The sequence below is a fragment of the Schistocerca serialis genome, chromosome 5 (assembly GCF_023864345.2).
Source record: "Schistocerca serialis cubense isolate TAMUIC-IGC-003099 chromosome 5, iqSchSeri2.2, whole genome shotgun sequence".
Classification (NCBI taxonomy): Eukaryota; Metazoa; Arthropoda; class Insecta; order Orthoptera; family Acrididae; genus Schistocerca; species Schistocerca serialis.
The window spans coordinates 471,423,696-471,448,478 of NC_064642.1; the positions used below are offsets into that span (position 1 = coordinate 471,423,696).

Genomic DNA, 24,783 nt, shown 5'->3' on the forward strand with positions numbered 1-24,783 from the left:
TTGTTTGATTGAATCGATAACACAATATTGTATACTCCTTTCTTTGTCAAAACTTTGATGTCATGTTTTGATCCTATGCAATGTAGTGTATCTATTATTTGAAGTCTTTGCCTCATTTGGAGGGAACAAAACTTATCGTATATAATTGTAATTTATGTGTGAATAATTTTTTGTAGAAATGTCAATATATGCAAATTTTCTGTTTTATTTAATATGTTTGGTTGCTGTTATGTAAACTGCTGACCTTCACTTAGGGTTCTGAGTTATTTTGTATGCAAAACGTGGTGTGGTGTCCCTACGGAACGGAACTTAGTAGCGCGCGCAAAATGTGGTGGGCTTGGATAGAAAGGTGAAACCAAGAGTTAGTCGGGGACGAGCTACCAAACTATCAACTGCTCATATAAAAGTTGTGTAATGTGCTGGTTCCGAGAGAGAGGCTTTTCCTGGCGCTTTCCAATGCCTCGGAAGGATGGATAAAGAGCTGGAACTATTCTGGAATTGGTATTTATCACCGCCACCAAGAAATGACAGAGTCCAGCAGTTCTACCTGCAAATCCACCTACCGACATGCAATCGGCATCACATTGTGCAATCACTGGAAAGGAACCAAGGAATTATAAAAATGTACAGTGAAGGATCAGCTCATGTGGATGAGTTATTTGTTTTGAATAATAAGGTAACCAAAAGACTATTTATGAAAACTTACCTTGATTTATCCTCTGTCACATTTCCACTTAGGATCCTTCCCATGCTAAAGTGATTACCGAGTGTCCTTATTAAAAGAACATTAAAGCTCAGTGTTTTACTAATTAATGTCACTTGAAGATACTAAGAAGAAACTAAGTTAAAGGTAATGTAGCAGAACTGAGTAATATAGTAAATGATGCTTGCTGAAAATAATTTTTCTATTAAAAATGCTTATTAATATTTTGTTGCCAACTTCTAAAGTGAATGTTCTCAAAACTGTGGCTTATAGAGTTTGGCAAATTAAATGATCACAGTGCAATCTGTTGAAAATCACCCAAAGGTGAGCTGTTGTCTTATAACCACATCAAGTTGTGTTCTACTGCGGTAAAAGTTGAGAACTATTACTATTGAAAGTAACATGTTCATGCTTGTTAAGGGTTGATTCTTTAGCGTATTGAAAGTGTGTTTAGTTTGCTCTACTACAGTGGTCAATATTAAGGGCCCCCCTCCATTGAAAGTAGTTAAAATTCACAAAGTTACTTAATTATAGAAAGTTTCAATTACTCTTGCTATTCAAGTGAAATTCTGTAAAATATTGGGATCCTCTTGTGTATTAAAAGTGCATATTAATGGTGTAACAGGATCCACAGTTTGTCTATTATGCCCATGCTAGATAACAATTAATAGAAAGACCACTATCTATGAAAACAGTAATTTCTTTATTCAAAAGACAGAGAGAAGTAATTTGTTAGTGAACTCCATTTAATTTTCATTCTAAGTAGAAAGGTGTTTATTGGTGAGAGACTTAATCTATGCATAATAATTAATTTTGCTGTGAACCATCTCCATATTTCATGTCAGACAGGAATATGTTTGAAAAAGTAATATTGAACCTATGTCCAATTTATGATTCTAAAGTGCACTGCAATAGTAATATTATTGAAACCACTCAGTTTGACCAAGCCTTGAAAGCAAAAAGTGAATGTCATTATCTCTTGTACTTACGTTAATAGCCTTGTTCTTCTATAACTGTTAACACTTTCACTTCCTTTAACGGTAACATCTGCTAATGACAGAGTTCATTGCACTCTCGTGTGACAAAGTATAGGCTGTGTTTGCCCATTGAAGTTACTTATTTTCAGTTTTTTGAACAAGAATGTTACTCATTCTTATGCCTAATAAGGCTGACGACCGTTTTTTATTATCATTTGGACACTGCGGATAGGAAAATTATTGTTTGTTGCGGTTTAAATATTTACGTAATTCTGACCTTCGCTTCCGATTAGCCACCTCCGTTAGGTATATCAAGGTCAACACAACCAAATTCCTTTCAGAGGGTAACACTGCTCTGTTTTTTTATACTACAATTGCTTTAATAAAAATGATTTCATTTATACGAACTACCACCAGCTTTGAGGTTATGGTATAAATGTGGCAGGCAGTAGTGTTATAACCTGCTTAATAGCGTTTTCCGTCTTTGGAACAAAATCATCAGGGATCTGACAGTTCATTGGCAGGTTTGAGGCGGTATGTGGTACTAGATGTCTGCACACAGGTCATGTAATTCGCATGAATAAAGGGCCGCTGATTTGCGTACTCGGTGACGTCGCCCAATAGCGACCCAGATGGGTTCCATAGGATTTATATCAGGCGAATATGGTCGCCGAGACATCTACGTGAGTTCACTATAATGTTTCTCAAACCACTGTAGCACGGTTCTGGCTCCGAGACGCAGACAATTATACGGCTGAAAGATTAAATAGCCGTCGGGGAAGACATCAAGCATGGAGGGATGCAGGTAGTTCGCAGCTGTTAGCGTGTCTTCGATTACTACCACATGCCCCATGCATGCGCAGGTTAATGTCTCCCGTAGCATAATGCTGCATCCACCAACTTGCGTCCGTGGCGATCTGCACCTTTCGATCCGCCGTTCACCTCGAAGACGACGTTTGTGGAGACGACCATCGACCTAGTGTAGCAAAAATGTGATTCAACCGAAGAGCCGACGCCGGCCAGAGTGGCCGAGCGGTTCTAGGCGCTACAGTCTGGAACCGCGCGACCGTTACGGTCGCAGGTTCGAATCCTGCCTCGGGCATGGATGTGTGTGATGTCCTTAAGGTTAGTTAGCTTTAAGTAGTTCTAAGTTCTAGGGGACTGGTGAACTATATTAAGTCCCATAGTGCTCAGAGCCATTTGAACCATTTTTTAAAGAGCCGACACGTTTCCATTGATAGACGGTCGAATCCCGATGGTCCCGTTCCCACTGCAGTCGTAATTGACGATATCGTTGGGTCAACAGATGAACACATGGGGGTGGTCTGCTGTGGAGCTCCATGTTCGACAAAGTACAGTGAACGGTGTACTCCGAAACAGTAGTGCGTGCACAATCATTATGCTCTTTCGGCAGAGATGCCGCAGACCACCATCTACCCTACTTTCCAGAGCAGACAAGCCTCCGAACCCCACGTTCTGTGAAGAGTCGTGGACGTCCAGCCATTTAGCAACTAGTGGTAGTTTCACTGTCCTTCTACACCTCTTTCTGTAGATGCTCACGACAGCAGCACGTGAACATTCGACCAGCTTCTCCGTTTTCGAGATACTCGTTCACGGTCCCTGCGTAGTAACAATCTGTCAAAGTTTCTTAATGGATTTCCCCATTTGCAACCATATCTTTGCTAGGTGATCCCCTTTCGCGTCTGTTCCGCTTATGTGCTTTGGTTACCGCGTTGCGTTCCCGCAACACCATCAGGAGGCATCAAACGTCGCGTTGGGCAGTGGTCATAATGTTTTGGCTTATCAGTGTATGTGCTCAAGGAAAGGAAGTTTTGGCTTTTTTACAATGTAGGGACTGATTCCTGAGCCGACTAAGAAACATAGTGACCTGTCAGCTAAGAAAGAAAAAATACAAAGTAAGTAAATAAAAGTGTCAACGTTTTATAGTTTTTAAATGTAGGCTACTTATCCACTGTTACAAAACCAGTACTCGATCTATCACACTATCCCTGGTTTCATTCCTCATTTCCGTGACAGAAATTGCATTTGCATCTTTGATTCAGCACTGTATGTTCGTCATCGGCTAAAATAAAATAAAATATCTTTACGAGGCGGCTGCTGGCAACTGGGAGAGGAACTGGCTACATCGCCGATGAAACGGGGTAGCAGTACACATGAGAGAACTGCAGCGCAAGACCTGGAATAGCCAGCACAGCTGAATACTGCATTGGCGGCGAAGTCGTCGACACTCCCGCTGCTCACAATGGAACGTCATACGACAGCGAACGCCTTTCATATAAATGCATTATTTGCTGCAAAAAAGTGTTTAAACTGGCAGTGGCTGTTTAGTGTGTCCGTAGTACTTAAGGGAAAACGGCTGTGGTCGAACGTCGAGAAGGCGTGCTACCTGACACGCCACGGCCACTATTTACGCCTCAAAACAAGCAATTTTGAAATAACTTTCATCTATTGTAGCGCAACGTAACAATTAAATCCTAAATAAAGTTGTTGGAACGCATCAGTGTGGATAAGTCGAATCTCGGCCTTCAGTGCCGTAGGATCATTTCATTTCACTGGATAAACATTTCGTTCTGTGCAGTTTAGTTGTTTCAGCTCCAAAATATGGTTTGATACGTTTTTTCCTTATAACATTTATGTTTATATCTACTTCAGCACCGTGAAATAAAACTTAATGAGGGAAACTTAAAGGAAAACGTCACAGCGATGCTTAAAAAAATAACCAAGAAACCCATGGCAAGCAGAAGAGCAATGTAAATGGTATTAATGCCATATCCAGTGTAGGAGTGGTGGGGGAAGGATACCATGCAGGGCTTAATCACAATGTCTGGATTCAAAAGACTATGGCAAGTGACCAGCAGTGCACTTATTTATTACGAAGTGTTTTTCTCAGCGACGCTGCCATAGGTGTAACGTTGCTGTATGGGAAATGTTGATCCATCATATGCTAATATTTATCTTTATTTCTTTCTTATTAAGTTTTTCGCTTATGTATGGGCTTTCAAGCAGACGTAGGTACATTTCACGTGTTGTGTAGCACATGGTAGAAAGTGAATTGGCAAACTGCCACTAGCAAAGCTTTGCTATTTTGAAAGACGCATCCAATGTGTCATCTGTTTCACAATACCGTTAATAATTACCAGTAAGACACTAGGTTTTATGAAAGATTTGTATTTACAACCTACTGTAACACTTCTTCATTTATGCCAAACGTTTATTGTCTTGTTTAATTAATCCTTTTTGAACCTTATTAAAATTTAAGATTTTGCCACCACCAAAAAACTGCCTCACTGAGTGGAGGCAAGGTAACCCCCCCACAACCACCACAGAACCCTCTCATCCAAGAGTCGACCGTAGCATACTGAATTGCCAGTAGAGAGACACTAACAGCAGAATAGTGGGCTAGCTGAGCTCGGTAACTTGGAACGTGTATTAGGCTTGAGCAGCAAATTCATCAATGGTATTTCAACCCTTCTAAATCCACGCAAGTCGACTGTTGGTGAACATATTATACACTGCCTTTTTATAGGCCTACCACGCACTTGGTGCAGCCACAATGGGTGTCCAGACCAGTCCCTAACATAAAGGAAGAGAGCCAATGAAATTAATTTGATAAATCCAATCACAGATTCAGAATGTCTGAAAAATTCCGAGTTTATTGATAAAAATCTCAGATCAGACGGCTCAGTAATCAGAATACCGTAAAACTTAATCTATCACTTTATGCAATTAGATTAATTTTTCCCAGCCAACAAATACCACCGATGGATTGCCTACAGGGAGGACCATCGAATGGATAAGATGAAAGTACGAGGGCTGGTCAATAAGTAATGCAACACTTTTTTTTCCGGAAGCAGTTTGGCTTTATTCACTATTCCAATACACCATTTCAGTCCCCACTCTTTTGGCTACAAAAGCTTATACTTCAACATGCATTCAATGCGGTGACCTTACGTCACCTTACTGGAACAGCCTGTATGCCCGCATGCTACCACTTCACTGGCCGACGTCGGAGGCAACGTCTTGCTGCATCAACAACATCCGCATCATCCACACAGAGCTCACTGCGGAGTGCATCCTTCATTGAGCCAAACAAATAGAAGTCGGAATGTGTGAGATCCGCGCTCTAGGATGGATGAGGAAGAAAAGACCAATGAAGTTTTGTGAGCTCCTCATGTGTGCGCAGATTTCTACGAAGCCTTCCGTTCTTTGTTTCCGGTTCGAAGCGATGAACCTATGTTTCATCGCCTGTGACAATGTTCGACAAAAAAATTGCCACGATAATCCTCATAAAGTAATCAGCTGGGCCTTCGTTGCTCTTTATCCTCCTCTCTTAAAGGATAAGGAACCCAGTGGGCAAATACCTTTGAATACCAGAACTGTTGGGCGAGTGTGTCAGCACTATCAACACAGACATCCAGTTGTGCAGCGAGGTGCCTGATTGTGATCCGTCATTCACCTTGAATGAGAGTGTCTGCATGTTCCGACATTGCAGGAGCCACAGCTACATGCGGTTGGCCGGCATGCAGGGGATCGGACAGGTTTACACAATCTTGTGATGATGACGGACACCTCGCCCAACAACTCATGCTGCCGTTGTTCACTGCCATGTTTCCATAGACATTCTGCGAGAGCCTATGAATATCTGTGATGCTCTCGTTTTCCACCAAAAGAAACTCAACTTTTCAGTCGAAGTTGACCCATTATAAAAGTATGTTGCCTTTCATATTGAATGCTCCTCGTAGTTTCCACATTCATCATTTAAATATTATAGCAAGTGCTCAAGATGGGGAAATTCTGTAAAAGTTCCAGGCCTTTACATTTGCATTTGAGTGAAACCACACTGTGGCGGAGGCATACCAGTTCCTACTTCGTTCAAGGACTTGGCGCCCAAAAACGTGTCCCAACTTGAAGAGTCAAAGAGACAGTGTCTCCACCTGAGTGACGCCATACCAATAGCTCTTTTCCACTCCCTGTCATGTTGGCTGCAGGAAACTATTTGTTTAACTGCAGACACACAATACAGGGCGGTGCCCGAGTTTACTGATAGCATGGAGAGCCACTCTCCAGACCCAATCGGTTGCTACTAATGGATGTGTGCACACCACAGACAATGGGAGTGCGGAAGTTAGCGCATTAAGATAGGGAAGCATTGTTGCCCATCAGCTTGGGACCAGCCTTGTGCTAAGATCGTCCAGTTCGGTCAGCACATTTTGGGATAGGAAGTGCACACTAACTATGGTAGTCACTTTTGGGCAGGTACCATGTTTCTCATTACAAGAATCAGGTATCACGACTCCACTAATCACAACCTTGTAAACTCTGTCGTTTGACCCCGCTTCTGTACACATAATACGGACCTCATGGCTAACAATTCTCAGTTTGATGATTCTTTTCAAACACTCTGCACTCTCTCTGGAGACTGGACATATACTCTTTTAGATTTCTCTTTGTGTTTTGATGTGTTTTCAGTTTCTTTCCTTGTCGTATAGCGAGGTGGCATCCCGCCAAGTCACTCAGAATTGTGGCTGCATGCTATAAAACATTATGACAGCGTATATTTCTGGAATATTTGTTCAAATTTAATCGCATTTGCTAGCTATCACTGATCTGTAGCTTTCTCATTATCCCATTTTAGGGTCCCATATCTCAGTCAGTAGAAACAGAACCGTTATATGGAGTAGGACCGCATTCACTATGCTTATTGAAAACCGAATTTCAGAAACCCATTTTTCACTGTCGTGTTTGCATGTTAAGGCCTGAAGCGGATTTTCTAGCCCTGTTAAATATAGCGTCTGGAAAACAGCTGATCCAGTATCTGATCTAGTCAACACGATCGTTATTTCGCTTCACATAAATATTATTGGTAGACAGCTTCATGCTCAGTCTAATATTTCTGCCTCTCCTTCACTGAACAATTAGTCCATATTAACCAAATATTCTGAAAGCAAGACATAACTTGATAATACATGCACATGTGGATATTACAAGTCGTAGATCGATAATAACACACTTTTGCAATCGAATGAACATTTATTTAAACACTGAACAAGGCAAATACAATATGGTTGTACGAACACAGCGCACAGAGAGAGCTAGAAAGAAGTAGAGTCAAAGATCTTCGGGTCCAAAGACATGACACTTCACCCCATATGCGCCACAGACATCCCTCCGCCTCCCCCCACCCCACACTCCCCCCTGCCGTGGCATGGTGGGGAGAAGCCAGCTCACTTCAACAACAAAAAATCATGGAGCCAGCACAGCAGATGAAGGCGGCGTCCAGCTCGCGAAGTGGGCGCCTCGGAAGCCACGCCGACAGGGTCACATGCTTCGGACTGCTGCGCAGGCAGTGGAGAGTCATTGGAGGCCACGTCGGCGGCGTCAGCTGGCGAGGCGTTGGCGATGGTAGGCCAGCTGGGGGCGTCAGAACATGGCACAGAGAGGAACCACGCAGGTTTTGATCGGTTAACAGAAACCTTATTTGCTCGTCCATTGAGTAGTGTCACGAAAGTATTCACTCCGCAGCATAAGATGCGGTGTGGACCAGAGTAAGGAGGTTCCAGGGCCGCATGTACGATGTCGTCTCACAGCATCATGCCTTTGTGTAAAAACACCAGTAGCCTGGAAGGAGCGTGAGGCAGGGGTGGGCGAGGGGGGCGACATGCACACACACACTCCTTCTACGAGGGCTGGAAGATCTATTGCGTCGGTCGCAGTGGGTCCTCGACGAATTCAGCTGGCGGGACGAGTAGTTCTCCATATAAGACCTCAGTCAGCAAAGCATTCCCGTCCTCCTTGTGGTTGGAGCGGATGCCAAGTAAGACCCAAAGAAGTGCCTCAGACCATAGCCCACCGTGACACATGAGTGCACCTTTTAGAGTTCAGTGCCATCATTCGAACAGGCCATTCGCCTGTGGATTATAGGTCATCATGTGGAATTTCGCTACTCCACACAGCTCACACAGTCGAGCGAAGAGTGTGGACTCGAATTGTCGCCCCTGGCCCATAGCAAGTGAAAGGCGGCAGCCAAATCTCGCCACCCACACAGGTAAGAAGGCACGAGCCATGGTCCCTGCTGTAATGTCGACCAGAGGGACATCTCAACCCAATGGGTGACGTAGTCAGTCACAGACAATATGTATTTGTACCCCTCGGAATGGGGGGGAGGACCAACCACGTCAATGTGCACATGCCGCAGGTGACCCCTGGGGACATCAAACTGTCCTAAAGGAAACTGTGTATGTCTGCTCACTTTACTATGTTAGCAAGGGACACACGTGTGTGTGCAGAAGCTGCAATAATGCCGCATGCCCGGCCAGCCAAAACGTTCAGTGACTAGTCTTGTCGTTGCCCGAGTTCCAGGGTGGACCAGATTGTGTAAAGCATCAAAGATCCCAAGCCAAAGGTACAGCTTCTGTACAGGAAGTTAAACTGTGGGCAACAAGTACTCTCATTGATAAGTTAGTCTAAGTCACACTGTTACACCTACCTATACCTCTGTGTACTGTTACAGGTGTAACAGTATGACTCAATCTTATCAGTGAGAGTACTTATTGTCCACAGTTTGACTTTCTGTGCCTTTTGGCACCACATTGTGTGAAAAGTCTCTGTTAATAGCAAGGTGTGCAGTTTGAGAATGGGCTTGTCAACCCAAAACAGGTAACCACTGCAGCAAAAACTGTACATTCATGCAACTGAGGCGGACAAAATAAAAAATTATCAAATTTCCTCGATAGGAGCAGTTGTGGACCTAACATCCAGAGGTAGTATGCCTCAAATCATCGTAGGAGGTCTAAATATGTAGTCACCAGAGCATCATGAATATAAGTGTTCATAGACAGTAACATTAGATTGTAGAGAAATGTAGAACTACAGGAGAGCACACGCTACCCTGCAGAATAACCTAACCTGGATTTAGGATCACGTCATCTAGGAATGAGACGTCCTTGCCCTCGGATGACATATATAAAAAAAGTAGAATGACGTCAAAAACTTAAGGACGAAAGTAACTTTCGCATGATACATCACTGTCACATAACATAGCTCGGTGAAACCTTGACCATACACAGAAAGAATTCCTATGGTGTAGTGCAGAGGGTAACTGAAAGAAAGATGCAATAAGACAAACAGAAATTACAGGTCTATTCAAACACAATACTTATACTGCAGTTCCCGCAATTTCTGGTGTTCCCCTGGACATTTCAAAAGATGGGTCATAGTTCTTAAAAGGGTGTGTGATTTCCAAGGGCAGCAATGTACTCCCTTGCTGGCCGCAAGGTTGGTAAACAGTTCTTGTATAGAGCGTTCCATTCCTCCACGAATGTGATTGACAACTGCTGGATGGTCACTGGTGCATATGAACGTGGTGCGTTACGTCCCCTTCCCATTCGAAGCGTGCTCGATGCTTGGTGAGATTTAAGTAAGGGGAATTGGCAGGCCAAGTCCTTTCGCCGAGTATCCTCGTGTTCCAAACCCATAACACCTGGGCCACCAAAACGGTCATAGTCGCTAATGTTCCTCTGTTCATTACATATTCCCACATCTCGCCATATGAGGGTACGCCCAGAATCATTACTGAATCTTGTCTCGCCCAAGAAGAACACGTGACACCACTTCTACATGGTCCAGTTCCTCTGCTCCTGGCCCCATTGCAAACGTTGCCACCGATGTGTAGGTGTCAACGGAACATAACGTACTGGTCGTCGGGCAAAGATTTCACCTCTCATGCAGTGGCCGTACCACTGTGGAGCGTGAGATTGCGTGCCTTGAAGTTCTGTTAAATGTGGTTTAATTGTACCCGCTGTTTGAAGTGGGTCCCTTCTTACCTGTTGCACAATGTAGCGGTCATCTGCTGTTATAGTTGACCATGTTCAACCACTCCTCTCCTTTTCGTAGGATTGCGTGTGGTTCGGAACAATCCCCATGAACGTGAAACAATGCGGTGAGCAGTATTAAACTCCTGAGCTACACTCGTCACACTTCGTCCTTGTTCCAGTTCCCCAGAGATTTTTCCCCAAGTGAAGGCATCATCTCTGGGAAATGTTTTAATGAAGAACGCCACCACAGTGCAGACATTACTGCTCGCTGATTGACACTCACTGTCTTTTCCCATTCCTTCGACTGCCTCATGTTGCAGGACCAGCCTCATTTGTCGCTATAGCCACGCTAACTTCACGCCGCATTCCAGCTTCCTGTGCACGACTGGGAGGCCTCTGGCAACTTCCCCTTCACTTTCACTCATTCCTACCGAATATTTAATATACGAGGGTCACTACAAAAGAAATGCACACTATTTTTTTAAATCCATCTTTTATTCTACAGGTTTGAAAGTTTTACAGTGTGTAGATACATCCTTTAGGAACAATATTTTCATTTCTCCACATAATTTCCATCCCTCTCAACTGCCTTACGCCATCTTTGAACCAGCGCCTGTATACCCGCACAGTAAAATTCTGGACCAGCCTGTTGGAGCCACTGTTTGGCAGCGTGCACAAGGGAGTCATCATCTTCAAACCTTGTTCCACAAAGAGAGTATTTCAGTTTCCCAAAGAGATGATAGTCACATGGAGCCAGGTCAGGACTGTAAGCCAGGTGTTTCAGTGTTGTCCATCCGAGTTTTGTGATCGCTTCCATGGTTTTTTGACTGACATGTGGCCGTGAATTGTCGTGCAATAGCAAAACATCCTGCTTTTGCCGATGTGGTCGATCACGACTCAGTCGAGCTTGAAGTTTCTTCAGTGTCGCCGCATATGCATCAGAATTCATGGTGGTTCCACTTGGCATTATGTCCACAAGCAAGAGTCCTTCGGAATCGAAAAACACTGTAGTCATAACTTTTCCAGCAGAAGGTGTGGTTTTGACACCTGGCACAAATCTTTTTTAAGGCCAACACTTTCAGTATTCTGCAAACACTTCCTTTCCCTATCCCAACGTAGCGTGACAATTCGTTCACTGTGATGCGTCTGTCAGCAGTCACCAATTCGTTAACTCTCTGCACATTGTCTGGAGTGTGTGCAGTACGAGGCCTGCCACTGCGAGGACAATCCTCAATGTTGCCGTGCCCGCTTTCATCATGTAACCTGCTTGCCCACCGACTAACTGTACTGCGATCGACAGCAGCATCTCCGTGCACCTTTTTCAACCTCTTGTGGATGTTTCCCACTGTCTCGTTTTCACAGCACAAGAATTCTATGACAGCGCGTTGCTTCTGACGAACGTCAAGTGTAGTAGCCATGTTGAAGACGTGCTGTGATGGCGCCACTCACGGGAAGAGATTGAACTAAGTTTGAAAAGAAGCAGGAAGGATGTACCTACACACTGTAAAACTTTCACACATTCAGAATGGAAACTGTATTTTTACAAAAATAGTGTGCATTTCTTTTGGAGTGACCCTCGTGTGATGTTACGTTATCTCTCTCGTCCTAATGTTTCGTTGAGCAGTGTGTCAGATCGAGCGTTGACTGCCCTGGTGCGAAAGGCTTAGTTCCTTTCTAAGGTACTCCTTCCTGGACAGCATCGGTGGTGGCATTCTAGGATAGCATGCTGGACAGCGTCGGTGGTTTCGAGTTTCTAACCGCAGAAAAAGTTTTCTCATTCACATGGAGCACACTCTCCTCCAGCATGAGAATGCCAGACCACACAAGAGTGCTGCGACATCTGTAACAATATGACGTCTTGGGTTCAATGTCTTCGACCATCCTCCATACTGTCCCGACTTGACCCCATCTGATTCTCGCGTGTTTCCAAAACTTAATGGAAACCTTCGAGAACTTCACTGCGATAGTTATGAAGCGGTGCAAGCAGAGGTGAGGTTGTGGCTACGTCAACAAAGTTACACACTCTACAAACTGGTATCTCGTTGTGAGAAATGTGTTCGTCGCTAGGGTGACTATATTGGGAAATAAATATATAGACATGAAGAATAAAGATGTAGAGTATTAATAAAGTTTCTTTTACTTAAAAAGTTTTAATAGTTTTCACATAAAAAATTCGGAGACATTATTTTTCAGCATACCATGGTACAAACCTAAACTCTGATCCTTCTTCCTAATTTCCTGCATTGTTAGTACAGAAATTGTTAATTTTAGTAGTTTGAAGTTTCTAATTAGTTTCAAGTTTACAAATGTTTAAATCTGCATCTTTGTTAAAATAATAAGAAATCAAAGGAAATTCATATTACCGGTACGATGTGTACATATTAACTCGTGAAAACACGACATATTCTGCATCTACATGGAACCTCTGCAAATCACATTTAAGTGCCTGGCAGAGGGTTCATCGAATCAACAGTCTTAGTGACTAAGTGAACGTCATTTGTAAATGGTAGGAAGTACAACAACAAACTAAATAAAAATACAAAATAGACGAATATCGCTAATATGCTTTTGTCGTAACAGTAATTTAGCTTCTCAAAGCTGGCCATGGCCTTAATCAAGGAACTATCTGGCTGAAGTGGTTTAGGAAAACCTAAATCAGGATTACTTAAAATAGGGGAATCCCACTGGGGAGGGGGGAGAGGGAGATGGGACCTTTATGGAGGATGCGTAAGACTTCCCTGAGAAACTTCTGCAGCTTACCTGAAACAACTTTTGCAGCACACGTTACTAAGGTTGTTTTTTTCCGTATGTCTCATTTCCATTTGACTACCCATTATATCTTATCATTGAATGCTTCTTTTTTCAACAGGTGGTTTCCTGTAATAGCAGTCCAGTAACTGTAGATTAGTGTAGTGCTTTTGCATAAACAAAGAAATTTAAGCGTCTGGGAGGACTTTCTAATAGCCACTGTTATCCATTTGTTTTCCTTATCTGCTGCTGTAGAAGTGGCTACTTTTGGACTTGTCTCCTCAAAAATTAATTTAATTTACTGTGCAGAATCTGTAGAACTAACCATCTACATTGTTTTCCATATACGCGTCATCCCGGGTTTTAGTTGACAATTCTCTAAAAAAAGTATGTAAGTAACATATCGCAAGGCACTGTACAGCGCATACAGCTGGGTACTTCGTGCTAACATCAGTGATTTCCTTTAGTCTACTATAGGTGTTCTAACCATTGTACACTACAAGAAGGTTTATGAGCACGAAAGGGCGCCTATAAGGCGGAGAGATATGATTGTCTATATAGATATCACAATGATCCCGAAACCAACAAATTTATTTAAATCATTTCACCAATTGGAATAACACATATTAACACGAGGAATTGCGTGTCATAACTGAAAGGCCTGTACCGTCAGTGAAGCGTTTGACCTCGACGATCGCCCTTTTGTTTCGGCACTAACAGAATCGAAGCAGTACATAAGAACATGAAGTGAAGCGTATATGAAGAAATAATACGAGTAGGCAGTATTAGAATTTATAAGTTACATGAGAGAAGAAGGTCTCGTAATTAATAGCAATAACAGTAAAATATCCAAATTTGTAAGGTTTTCCCCCCCTTGTTGCCATTCTAAAACACCGTTTGTCGAACGGAATATTTTCACGATGTTCTCTGAAAGACGTCATCCATTGCGGCGCATGCGCACGCTACGCGTCGTCTGCTACCCCGTTAGTCCTGACAAGAAGCGGTAGGTGGCAGACACTGCGTATTTACAAACACCGGTATATACCTATTGACAGATCAAAAGAAGTATGTTACTATTCTTTAAGCGTCTCTACCCCCTAGACAAAACTTGTGAAATGCTGAAATGTAGCAACAATACGTCTGTTAAGAATATATTGCCACATGAATCGTGCCATGGTTGAATTAAAAACTCCTGAAGTTCCACTTCGTCCATTGCATTGCGGGGAAGCGACTTGTTCGATGCAGTAATGCCACCCAAGTCTTCCATAAACTGAGAGTTATTGCGTTTATATTTTGGCACTGAAAACAGTGGCTCACAATCAGAAGGATCCACTTATTAAGATCTCGGTCGTTAATAGCGCACGCGAAATCGAAGCAGTCGTTTATAGACGCCGCAGTTTAGTAATGAGCGATCAGGACGTTGATGATGTCGCATTCCTGACAGGTAGAGTTTCAGAAGTGTGCAATTCGCAGTTCTTTATTGTATTTGTTATAGTTACATATATTAGTAGTAAAAATGATTTCATTATCAGCTTTTAATGGTAAGTATCTGTTTCAGGTGATAGCCAAACCGGCATCAATAAGAGGAGTCTTTATGAGCATAATGGCGTTGCGGTCTGTTCCCAGAAGAGAGCCTTGTTAATAGCAACAGTGGTATTTGCGACGCTGTTCGTAATTTCATTAATTATAGCGTATGCAGGCCCACAAAGCGGTAAGTCGTACGGATAATTGAAATTGTTTAGAAGTTAAATGTAAATTAGCACCATTTTGTGAATGAATTTATCGCAACTTTTTAGTTTTAAACGCTACATTAAAAATTCACGAAATAATTGGGACTAGATATATATTTTATCTATTAGATGAGTTGCCTGTACTAAAAAACTATGCAGAAATTGCCTCTTCCTTGGAGAGATTATATATTGCCTTCATGTTCTTGTGACATTTGTCCAAAATCTAAATGACTTTTAAACGTTTATCATTGAACATATATAATTAGTGTTTTCGATACATATAATATTGTGTTTAAGAGCTGTAATGTTAAATTAAACCAAAGTACCAAAAGTTCTATCAGTGGTGCTTAGATTGTAACTGATGAGATTAGTATAGGCCTATTATAACTTGTATTTGGTGAACAGTCTACCCTCATATGCATCACATATGCCAGACTAAGTTTTTCAGTACTTTATTGATTAATTAACTATAAACTGCCCATGTGCAATTATTTATTTGTGTTCATCTTGAGGACTGGTTGTGTGCAGATTGCCCATGTGCAGGGGAAAAACCTGAACATATGGAGAGTGAAGCCGCCCCCAATACAACAAGTTCACCACTTCCTTTATCAACAAATGGCGAAGTATTTCCTTGGAACAGTGTCAGACTGCCTACATTTGTACACCCCACACGCTACAGCATCAGCATACATCCTAATCTGACAACACTTGATGTCAAAGGTAAATTAAATTTTAAGCATACTAATTAAGATATTTATCTTCACCATGAGGCATTTAACTCTCAAAAAAATCTAAATCTTAAAGACCCTGTATGCATATGATTTTTTAAACTTCCATGTTCAACTCACCAATCGAAGTGAAACTTTTGTCAGGATAATGAACTCAGAATAGTGAAATACAAATTGACATCTAACTGTACAGTTAAGGTTTTTGATGGTGTCCATAAATCACTTCAAATGATTACTAAGATGATTTAGGAATGCCATGGCCAGTTTAACTATTTCATTTGTTCTATCCAAGTTAGTATGCTATTCAACCTGTCTCACTGTTTATGGGACTTGGAACTTGGACAGTGTATTTTTGCTAGCCATATAACCACCATAGTAATGCAGTACTTCCAGCAGATTCCATTTTATATAATTTATAAAGTGGGCCAAGATGTGGAGTCTTACAGTGAAATTCTTGGATTAATTGTGTACGCAGTGTGCATATTCTGGATGATATGTGACTCATCGTATAAAAATGTGTAACAGTTGTTGTTAAGTGTAAGTAAATATCCAATAAGCAAGTGTTTTACAAAGAAAGGTAAAAATTCCGGGTCTAGTGCAGCAGGGGATACACCCGTCAGCTTTGGACAAGGACGTCACAAGCCGCCAGAGAGCAGTTTCCCATTTTCGCTTTTGCTGTTATGTTTCAGTTTCGTTTCTTTACTGATTGCTTAATAAAGTGGATCTGTTTATTCTATCTCGTGAGATTTTTTTTTTTTTTTTTTTTTTTTTTTTTTTTTTTTTTTTTTTTTTTTTTAAGCCAAAAAACACTTATCAGCCACTGAAGGGAGCTACAACACTAAGAAGAATCACTTCTCGATTGGCCACTTGTGACGTCATTGTCCAAAGCCAACGGGTTGTATCCCCTGCTGCACTAGTCCCAAAATTCCCACAGTAGAAGCAGTGGAACTGTAAGAGGTATTACAATGTAGGCCTAAACACAATCAAGACTGTAGACCTATACCTCAAATTTCCAAAGACTGTAATATAATGATTTCATAAATTTCTGATGCATGCAGCCAGTAGTGGCATTTTGACATCCTTTGGTTTATATTCTTAAGCACTTAAAAAAATTATATTGCTGCAGCCAGAAATTTTTCCTGATGCACGACTCATTTTACTGCTAAGTGCTTGAGTGCTACTTGTTTTTATTTTCATTGAACCTCAAAACCTCTGTCAGTTCTGTCATATAAATATGTGATTTCTTATCTAATTGAAAAATTTGTATTTACAGGCCAAGTGATTATAGAATTCACAGTTGAGAAAGAAACTCCATTCATTGTCTTCCATAGTAAAAACTTGACACTAGCAGAGAAGGTAACTTATTGTGGATTTCAGCACTGTTGCACGTACAGTTGATTATAAATTGTTAGAAGCTTTACTTTCACCAGTTTGCTGCAATTACTTTGCATGTGTGCTTTGCATCAGAACAGCACCATTCCATACATTTCCCTAAAACAATGTTGAATGTCTACTCATCAGATAGTATTGCTCTCTCTCTCTCTCTCTCTCTCTCGCTATATATATATATATATATATATAATCTCATGTGTGTGCAAGAAATTTCTCTCAAGCTTGCAGCTTGTCCTGTATCAAGTCGTTCATACTCTTATTAGTAGATGACCAATGCAAAACCATATAATAGGATAAAATGTTAATGCAGTACTAGTCAACACATGGCAAAGGTACTGCCTAATAATTATGTTACTTTCATCAACTTAGGCACAAATGCATATTTTGACATTACATCAAAAACTGAAAATGCAAAATGAATATGTGTATCTGACATAAATGTGGTTTAAAAGGTAGTCATTTTATGCTGTTGCCATTAACTTTTTAGAAAGTGAAAGATGGGCTTTTTTTTTTAAAGTGCAGTTGTTTTTAGAAATTGACAGGATAAGGAGCTGGTGGAATGCTGTGTAGATTATTCTGCAATATTCGTAAATTAACTACACGTGGTTGCTGCTTCTGAACGGATCATACATTGTCTTAGTTACCAGAATCAAAAGCACCCTGTGTCAGTTGTGTACCTGGAAACATTATAGAATAATTAAATTTGTTCATTGCCACATGGATTGTAAACACTACTGATTGAAGATTAGATTGGCAAACTGAATAACTAATAAAGAGGTCTCAATTGAATAGGAAAGAAATTTATGGTACAACTTAACTAAAAGAAGGGATAAGTTGAGAAAAATGTCATAAGGCATCAAAGGGTAGTGAATGTAGTAATAGAGGGAAATTTAGAGGTAAAAGTTGTGGAGAACATAAATGTTTGACTTCAGTTAGCTTATTCTCATGGATGTGGTTTACAGTAGACATGCAGAAATGAGGAGACTTGCACAGGTAATACTAGCATGAAGAACTGCTTCAGACAAATGACTAAGACACTAACAATGGTAGAAGGAAATAAGTTGCATGGATGTGGGTCCAGAAGTTCTCTTTATCTAGCTTAGAACTCATTCTCTGCAACTCTTAAGAGTGTTACCAATATAATATTTATACTGCTCTAAATGAGGACCGTCTTCTCAAAAGCAATGCGAAATACTCGACAATCAAAAGTAAGAAACATGAATGAATGATAACTGTGAGACATCAATACTCTTAATCTGCCGGGAAGTTTCATGAATACTCTTGCCACATGAAGAATGTGAAAATGGTTAGATTCAAAGTTTGTGGTCATTCCTATATGTAAATGTTCATTGTCTTGCCATATTTTTCACTTGGAAAGTGTTCTATAATTGTAAAACTTATTTATTCCAATCATGTAGAGAGGTTGCTGTTATGATCCAAGGAGCGTGAGAATAACTAAATTAGCAATTAGCCTGTGACATCATAGATGTACAAAACCTGCAGACACTTTTAAGATTGCCAGAAATTTTCTGAGGCAGTATAATTGTTATACTTAATTTAATTCGTCTTGTATAAAATTTAAAAATGTTTTCTGAATTTCTGATGAAATATTGGCGGAAGTGTAGCTGTGAGAGCAGCATAGCTTGGAGAGCTAAGTCAGTAGCCCACCTACCTACAAAGATCCCAGGTTTGAGTCCCAGAGTGGCACACAGTCTTAATCATCCGTGAAGTTTTGTATGTAATATAGTTATACAATTCTGGTAATTTCCTTTTAGAGTAAACGGTACAAGAATTCCTATTTGGTCCTTGTATTTTTTTGTCTGAGATGATCTCTTAAACATTGGTCATTGATAAACACTTTGCTCATAGGGGACTGTTGACTGATAGTTCATTGCCTGCAAAATCACACTCAATATCAGTTATATATTGATGATTATTTTATGCAAATTTCTGAAAGTAACTTTAGTTTTTGTTTCTTTTAGCAGTATAGGCAAATTTTTTTCTGTTTCTTTCTTTTTTCCTCTTGAGTCCTGTTAAGGCATTCCTGAGGAACACTGCCTTGTCGTAGGCATCTTCAGTGCTGAGTGGGAGAGTATGCGTGACCCAATGGCACAGAGGGCTGTGACAGCAGTAGTGCGGCTACTCTGGGCCACCCAAGCCATACAGGTTCAGTGGAGGGGCCTGACGAAGAGTGTTCCACAACTTAGGGAAGGGAGCATTGTGTGTGTGGTGGTTTAGGTGCACAGTGAAACATTGTGTTGCAGAGAATGGGGGGATTTGGCTTCATCACCTGGATCACAGAAGAGGACCACCTGCTGAAGCCTCTATCCCCTTTAAAAAGTGCCAACCTTTAATTAAAGTATTGTTAAATACTCCAATTTTATGTAATTCAGCATGTGTATTGGAGATTGTAAGCCTTCAGCTATTATGAGGGCTATGCCGAAAGTTTTTAGCAGCCCGTAAACCATAAGGCAGAGGACAATGGGGTTGTTTCATTCGAAAGAGCGATGTTTTTCGACCTTGAGGCGTGCGCGCGCTGCCCCTGGCTAGCGGTGATCCCCCACAGCGCGATAAGAAAGCACAGGCAGTGCTGAGTATGGAGCTGTCGCACCGCGACTTTCACGCCATGATTTTTTACGATTATAAAAAGGGTTTAAGTGCCAAAGAATGCCATTCTTCATTGCTGCGTGTTTTTAGTGAAGCTTCCCCTTCTAGGGCCTCAGTTGGAAATTGGTTTCGCAAGTTTTCGAAGGGTCAGCAGTCAGTTGAAGATGAACCTCATCCCGGCCGGCCAGCAACAGCTGTGACTCCTGAAAACATTGATGCTGTGAGGAAAATGATCAAAGAAGATCCACATCTTACATTTTGCGACATTGAAGGGACCCTAAATATTGAATCAGCAGCAGCACAGACCGTCATTCATAGTCACTTAGGCCTTACTAAGAGACTTGCCCGTTGGGTGCCACGTTCCCTGACAGAAAGCCAAAAGGAGGCAAGAGTGAACTGGTGTCGTTTCATGCTCGAAAAATTCAATGGAGGGAAGTCCCGAGACACCTACAATATCGTCACAGGTGATGAAACATGGGTCTACCATTATGACCCTGAAACGAAGAAACAGTCTTCTGTGTAGCGCTTTCCAGGGGAGGAACCACCCACAAAAGTTCGGCGAAGTTGGAACTCTGGAAAAAAGATGGTGGCACCATTTTTCACAAAGATCAGGCATCTTACATCTGCGACCTTGGACACACGTTGTACAGTCAATGGTACGTGAATGATTGTCTTCCAAAAGTCATCGCCACATGGAAGTCACAGCATCCAAAGTCCAAGAGTGGGCACCTTCTACCGAATCACGACAATGCATTTGCACACAGGGCTGCCAGAACGATGGACTTTCTGGAGAAGGAAAAAGTGCGAGTGTTACCCCATCCCCCCTATTCACCTGACCTGGCCCTCTGTGACTTCTTTCTGTTCACTAAGACTAAGGAAAAAATTTGAGGGCAGCAGTTTTTATCAGATGAAGAGGCCATTGCAGTGTACAAGAGTGCACTAAGTGACATCCCAAAAGAAGCTTGGACTGCCACATTTTCTAAGTGGTTTCAGAGAATGTAAAAATGTATACATGCTAATGGAGACTATTTTGAAAAGTTGTAAACATAAATAAATTTTTCTTCACACATTCTGCTAAAAACTTTTGGCATAGCCCTCGTAACAGCACAAAGTAGACAGTAAAAGATTCAGTAGAAAAGTGTTTTTGCACTTCTTTCTTGTTATTTATTGTAAGTTGTTCTTTCTTTTGGCACAGTTGCCATAGTTTAATGATTCCTTCATGCTAAAGCTGTACGGAGGTGTCCAGCTTCTGTTTATCCATATGTCAAATCAGTAATACTGTGAAGCTGAATGTAAATTCTATTCAAAATTAATTTATTTCACATTTTGTAGTATACACCATTTAACACACTTCATAAAAAGAATTTCTAGCTTCCAGCCATCTTGCACCAAAACGTAACACACACTCTGAGTGAACAATGATAGCCATTACAGTTTCAAAATTATAGCAAACATACTATTTGCAATTTTGATCTCTTTGGATTGTTTTCTAAATTACAGTGTATTGATTCTCTGATTCATGATGAAAAAAGGAGATGTATTGATGAGTTTGATTACAACCTCTATTACAAAAATTCTCAGTCTCAGGTGTGCTATGTGCTGATAGTTGGTTGTTGAGGCAAAACAGTCTTTAGCAGGCAACCCCAGGGGCACCTGCCTACCCCCTCCCACTTGCTTAGGCTCACTGTGCTCTGCCTGGGTCAACATTTCTTCTTCTGGCAGCTTATGGGACCCTTGTGGAGCAACCTCAATTCACATCTATTCCTTTTGGGCAGATGGGCCATAGGGTAATATGTACACTCGCTCAGTAAAGATAGCCCAGATGGTGAATCCACCCAAGTAGTAGTATTAGAATTATAGTAACTGGCCAGAGTGGCATAACTTATCACAGACAGCAAATCAGAGGGAGCCTTTGAGGTCATCAGCCCTTCCCGCATTCACAAGGCATTGGGGGGGGGGGGGGGGAGGTATGCTGGATCCTTAAAAAGCTTTTAACAACTTTGCAATGTAATACTTTTAGTTGATCAAATGAAAATAAATGGTTACATAGACCTTTTCAAATCTTAAACTTCTATGATGTATATACATAGACTGAAGCGATGAGTAAAAATTTGTACGAAGCCTGGGATTCGAACCTGGGTCTCCTGCTCACTAGGCAGGTGCACTAACCACTTAAATTTGAAATGAGACTCGTCTGACCAGGCAACATGTTCCCAGTCCAATGTCAGTGTTGACGGACCCAGGCAAGGTGTAAAGCTTCATGTCCTGCAGTCATCTTCAGTGCACGAGTGAGCCTTTGGCTCCGAAAGCCCATATCAATGCTATTTTGTTGAAAGGTTCGCACGCTGACACTTGTTGGTGGCCCAGCATTGAAATCCGCATCAATTTGCGGAAGAGTTGCACTTCTCTCATGTTGAATGATTCTCGTCAGCCGTCATTGGTCCTCTCCTTGGAAGATATTTTTCCAGCCACAGTTATGTTAGGGATTTGATATTTTACTGTATTCCTGATATTCATGGTACACTCGTGAAATGGTTGAATGGGAAAATCCCCACTTCATCTCTACTTCGTAGATCCTGTGTACCATCACTCGTGCGCTGGCTATAACACTATGTTCAAACTCGCTTAAATCTTGATAACCTCCTATCGTAGTAGCAGTAACCTATCTAACAACTGTGCCAGACACTTGTTGTTTTATACAGGCATTGGCGACCGTAGTGCCGTATTCTGCCAGTTTACGTATCTATATATTTGAATACGCATGCCTATACCAATTTCTTTGGTGCTTCAGGGAAGTTTCAGTTGATGAAAGCACCTATGCCTGAGTCTCAGGCAGGATCCCTCATTTCACCTGATGCTAAGGTTCTGTTCCAATGCAGTTGGATAGCCTCTGCAATGCCTCAGAGTTTAGGGGGAATACCAAGCCAAGTGGGCTGAGGCGTGAATGGAAATTTGGATTGAGGAGGGAGGCATGATAGGTTGCTCTGTACAGTTGTGCAAAGCCACTGTCCCAGGGTGATGTTTTTGTTAGCACATCTGCCTGGTGAGGAGGAGTCACAGGTTCAACTCCCAGCCTCAATGCAAATTTTCATTCATCACTTTAGTTTGCATATATACTTCTAGTTGAAACTGGTGTGACAAACCGAGTATCTAAGCTCCTGGCATGCAAGGCTTATGTGACTTCCCTGTTGTGACTGAGTTGAATAACAGCTTTCTATAAAGGTGTGGTTACCTGCTCTGACGTAATGGAGGTGGACCCGAGGATTTAAGTGAAGAATGGAAAACCATGAGTGTCATGGAAGTTCAGAACTATGAGGAGAGTTACTGGCACATTTGAGAAAACTGCCACATTTATTCTAACCTTCAACACACCAAAATTAAGTGAAAATATTATTGCGAGCTATATCCATCTTAAGGTTCAGCTGTTTGTTCTCATTCCAATGCAGTGCTCCAAATATCAAAGATTTGGTCAAACCAATATGGTATGTAGTGGAAGGGCTGTGTGTGGAAAATTGTGGAGACTCTGCTCATGAGTTGGGCAATTCTCGCCCTGGAGCCAAAGACAAGCTCTTATCTTGTTTCAGTCAGATCTGGTTTAAGTTAATAACCTGTCACTTGGAAGGAAGCAATATTAATTCCCATATGGGAACCAAGCAAATATCGTGCAACCATAACTTTGTGGGTAAGACTCTAGCTCATGGCCAACCCCTGCCTTGTCCAGCTCCTCAAAACCCGGAATCACCTGTGCCACTCCCTGTGTGGTTTCAGGAGCTAGTGTACCACCACTGACAACTTAATTCTACTGGAGATGGCAATGATAGCGTCTTTATTATACCGCATCCATTTATTAGTCGGGTTTTTTTTTTTTTTTTCCTAGTAAAGGCAAAGGGTGCTGTTCTGAGATGATCCTTCACCAACATCATGAATGGGGCTTTGTGGAAATCTGCTGCTTCTTAATCAGTCCTTCCCTTAGAACAGGTGTTTTCATTATCACTTAGGTGATGATGTCTGACTGCTTCTTCCAGAAGAGTGGTATCCCTCAAGGGAATGTACTCAGTGTCAAGCTCTTCAATCACTATCAACAGCATCTCCTCTGCAGTCAGAAGGCCAGTTACTAGTTCTTTATTTGTGGATGACTTCATGATCTTGTACTCTTCCGTTGCTCATACAATGATGATCCATCTCAACACTGAGCAGGTGTTCCGGATTCAGTTCCATGTGACCAATTGGTTCGAGATCTGTGCTACCATCTTCTCATCGATATGGATGTATCATATTCCAGACACAAAGCCAGGGATGGAACAAATCACGTCATCAGAAGCCCAAAGTGACTTTCAGCCTGACACAGTGCAAGAAAATTTGTATACCAGATTATATTTTTATAATTTTATTTTCTTTAGTTTTAAGCACATACCACAGTTTTATAGTTGTTTATACAGATGGATCCCAGCAATGGAGTGCCCTTGATTTGTCAGCTGATAAGGTTTTCCAAGTATGTATGTGTCAAAACAATTTACAAAGTATGATGTGGCATTATAAGCATAACCGAGCGGGGTGGCGCAGTGGTTAGACACTGGACTCGCATTCGGGAGGACGACGGTTCAATCCCGCGTCCGGCCATCCTGATTTAGGTTTTCCGTGATTTCCCTAAATCACTCCAGGCAAATTCCGGGATGGTTCCTCTGAAAGGGCACGGCCGCCTTCCTTCCCCATCCTTCCCTAATCCAATGAGACCGATGACCACGCTGTCTGGTCTCCTTCCCCAAACCAACCAACCATTATAAGCATCATGAAGGCCCTGGAGTGGATTCAAAGCCATCACAGTGAAAGGTTTCTCATCTTAGTGCACTAAAAGCGGTCCACCAAATGCACTGGTAGACCAGTTGATTTGGCTCATCCATTACATTTTACTGTGGCTCCAACACTAAGGCAAAGAGGTGGTCTTTTGCTGGACTCTTTGCAATACAGGGAAACAGTATAACTGATAAAGCAGGTCGAGCTGGTGTTGTAAGTTGATGTGCCATCCCCTTGCACACCACCATCTCATTACCCGACTCAAGAATA

At 41.7% G+C, this 24,783-nt stretch overlaps 1 protein-coding gene across 4 annotated transcripts in view; it reads left to right on the forward strand.

Annotated features, from left to right (window-relative positions):
- LOC126480848 (glutamyl aminopeptidase-like) overlaps nt 1-24,783 on the forward strand; it is a 282,827-nt gene that overhangs the window by 79,859 nt on the left and 178,185 nt on the right. For 2 of the 4 annotated variants that reach the window (XM_050104204.1, XM_050104205.1), the window contains exons 2-4: nt 14,821-14,973; nt 15,521-15,712; nt 16,994-17,076. In XM_050104204.1, coding sequence (XP_049960161.1) covers nt 14,821-14,973; nt 15,521-15,712; nt 16,994-17,076 — 428 coding nt within the window. Of the gene's footprint in view, nt 1-14,264; nt 14,707-14,820; nt 14,974-15,520; nt 15,713-16,993; nt 17,077-24,783 lie in introns of those variants that run through there. The other 2 variants (XM_050104207.1, XM_050104208.1) reach the window with 2 other exon arrangements.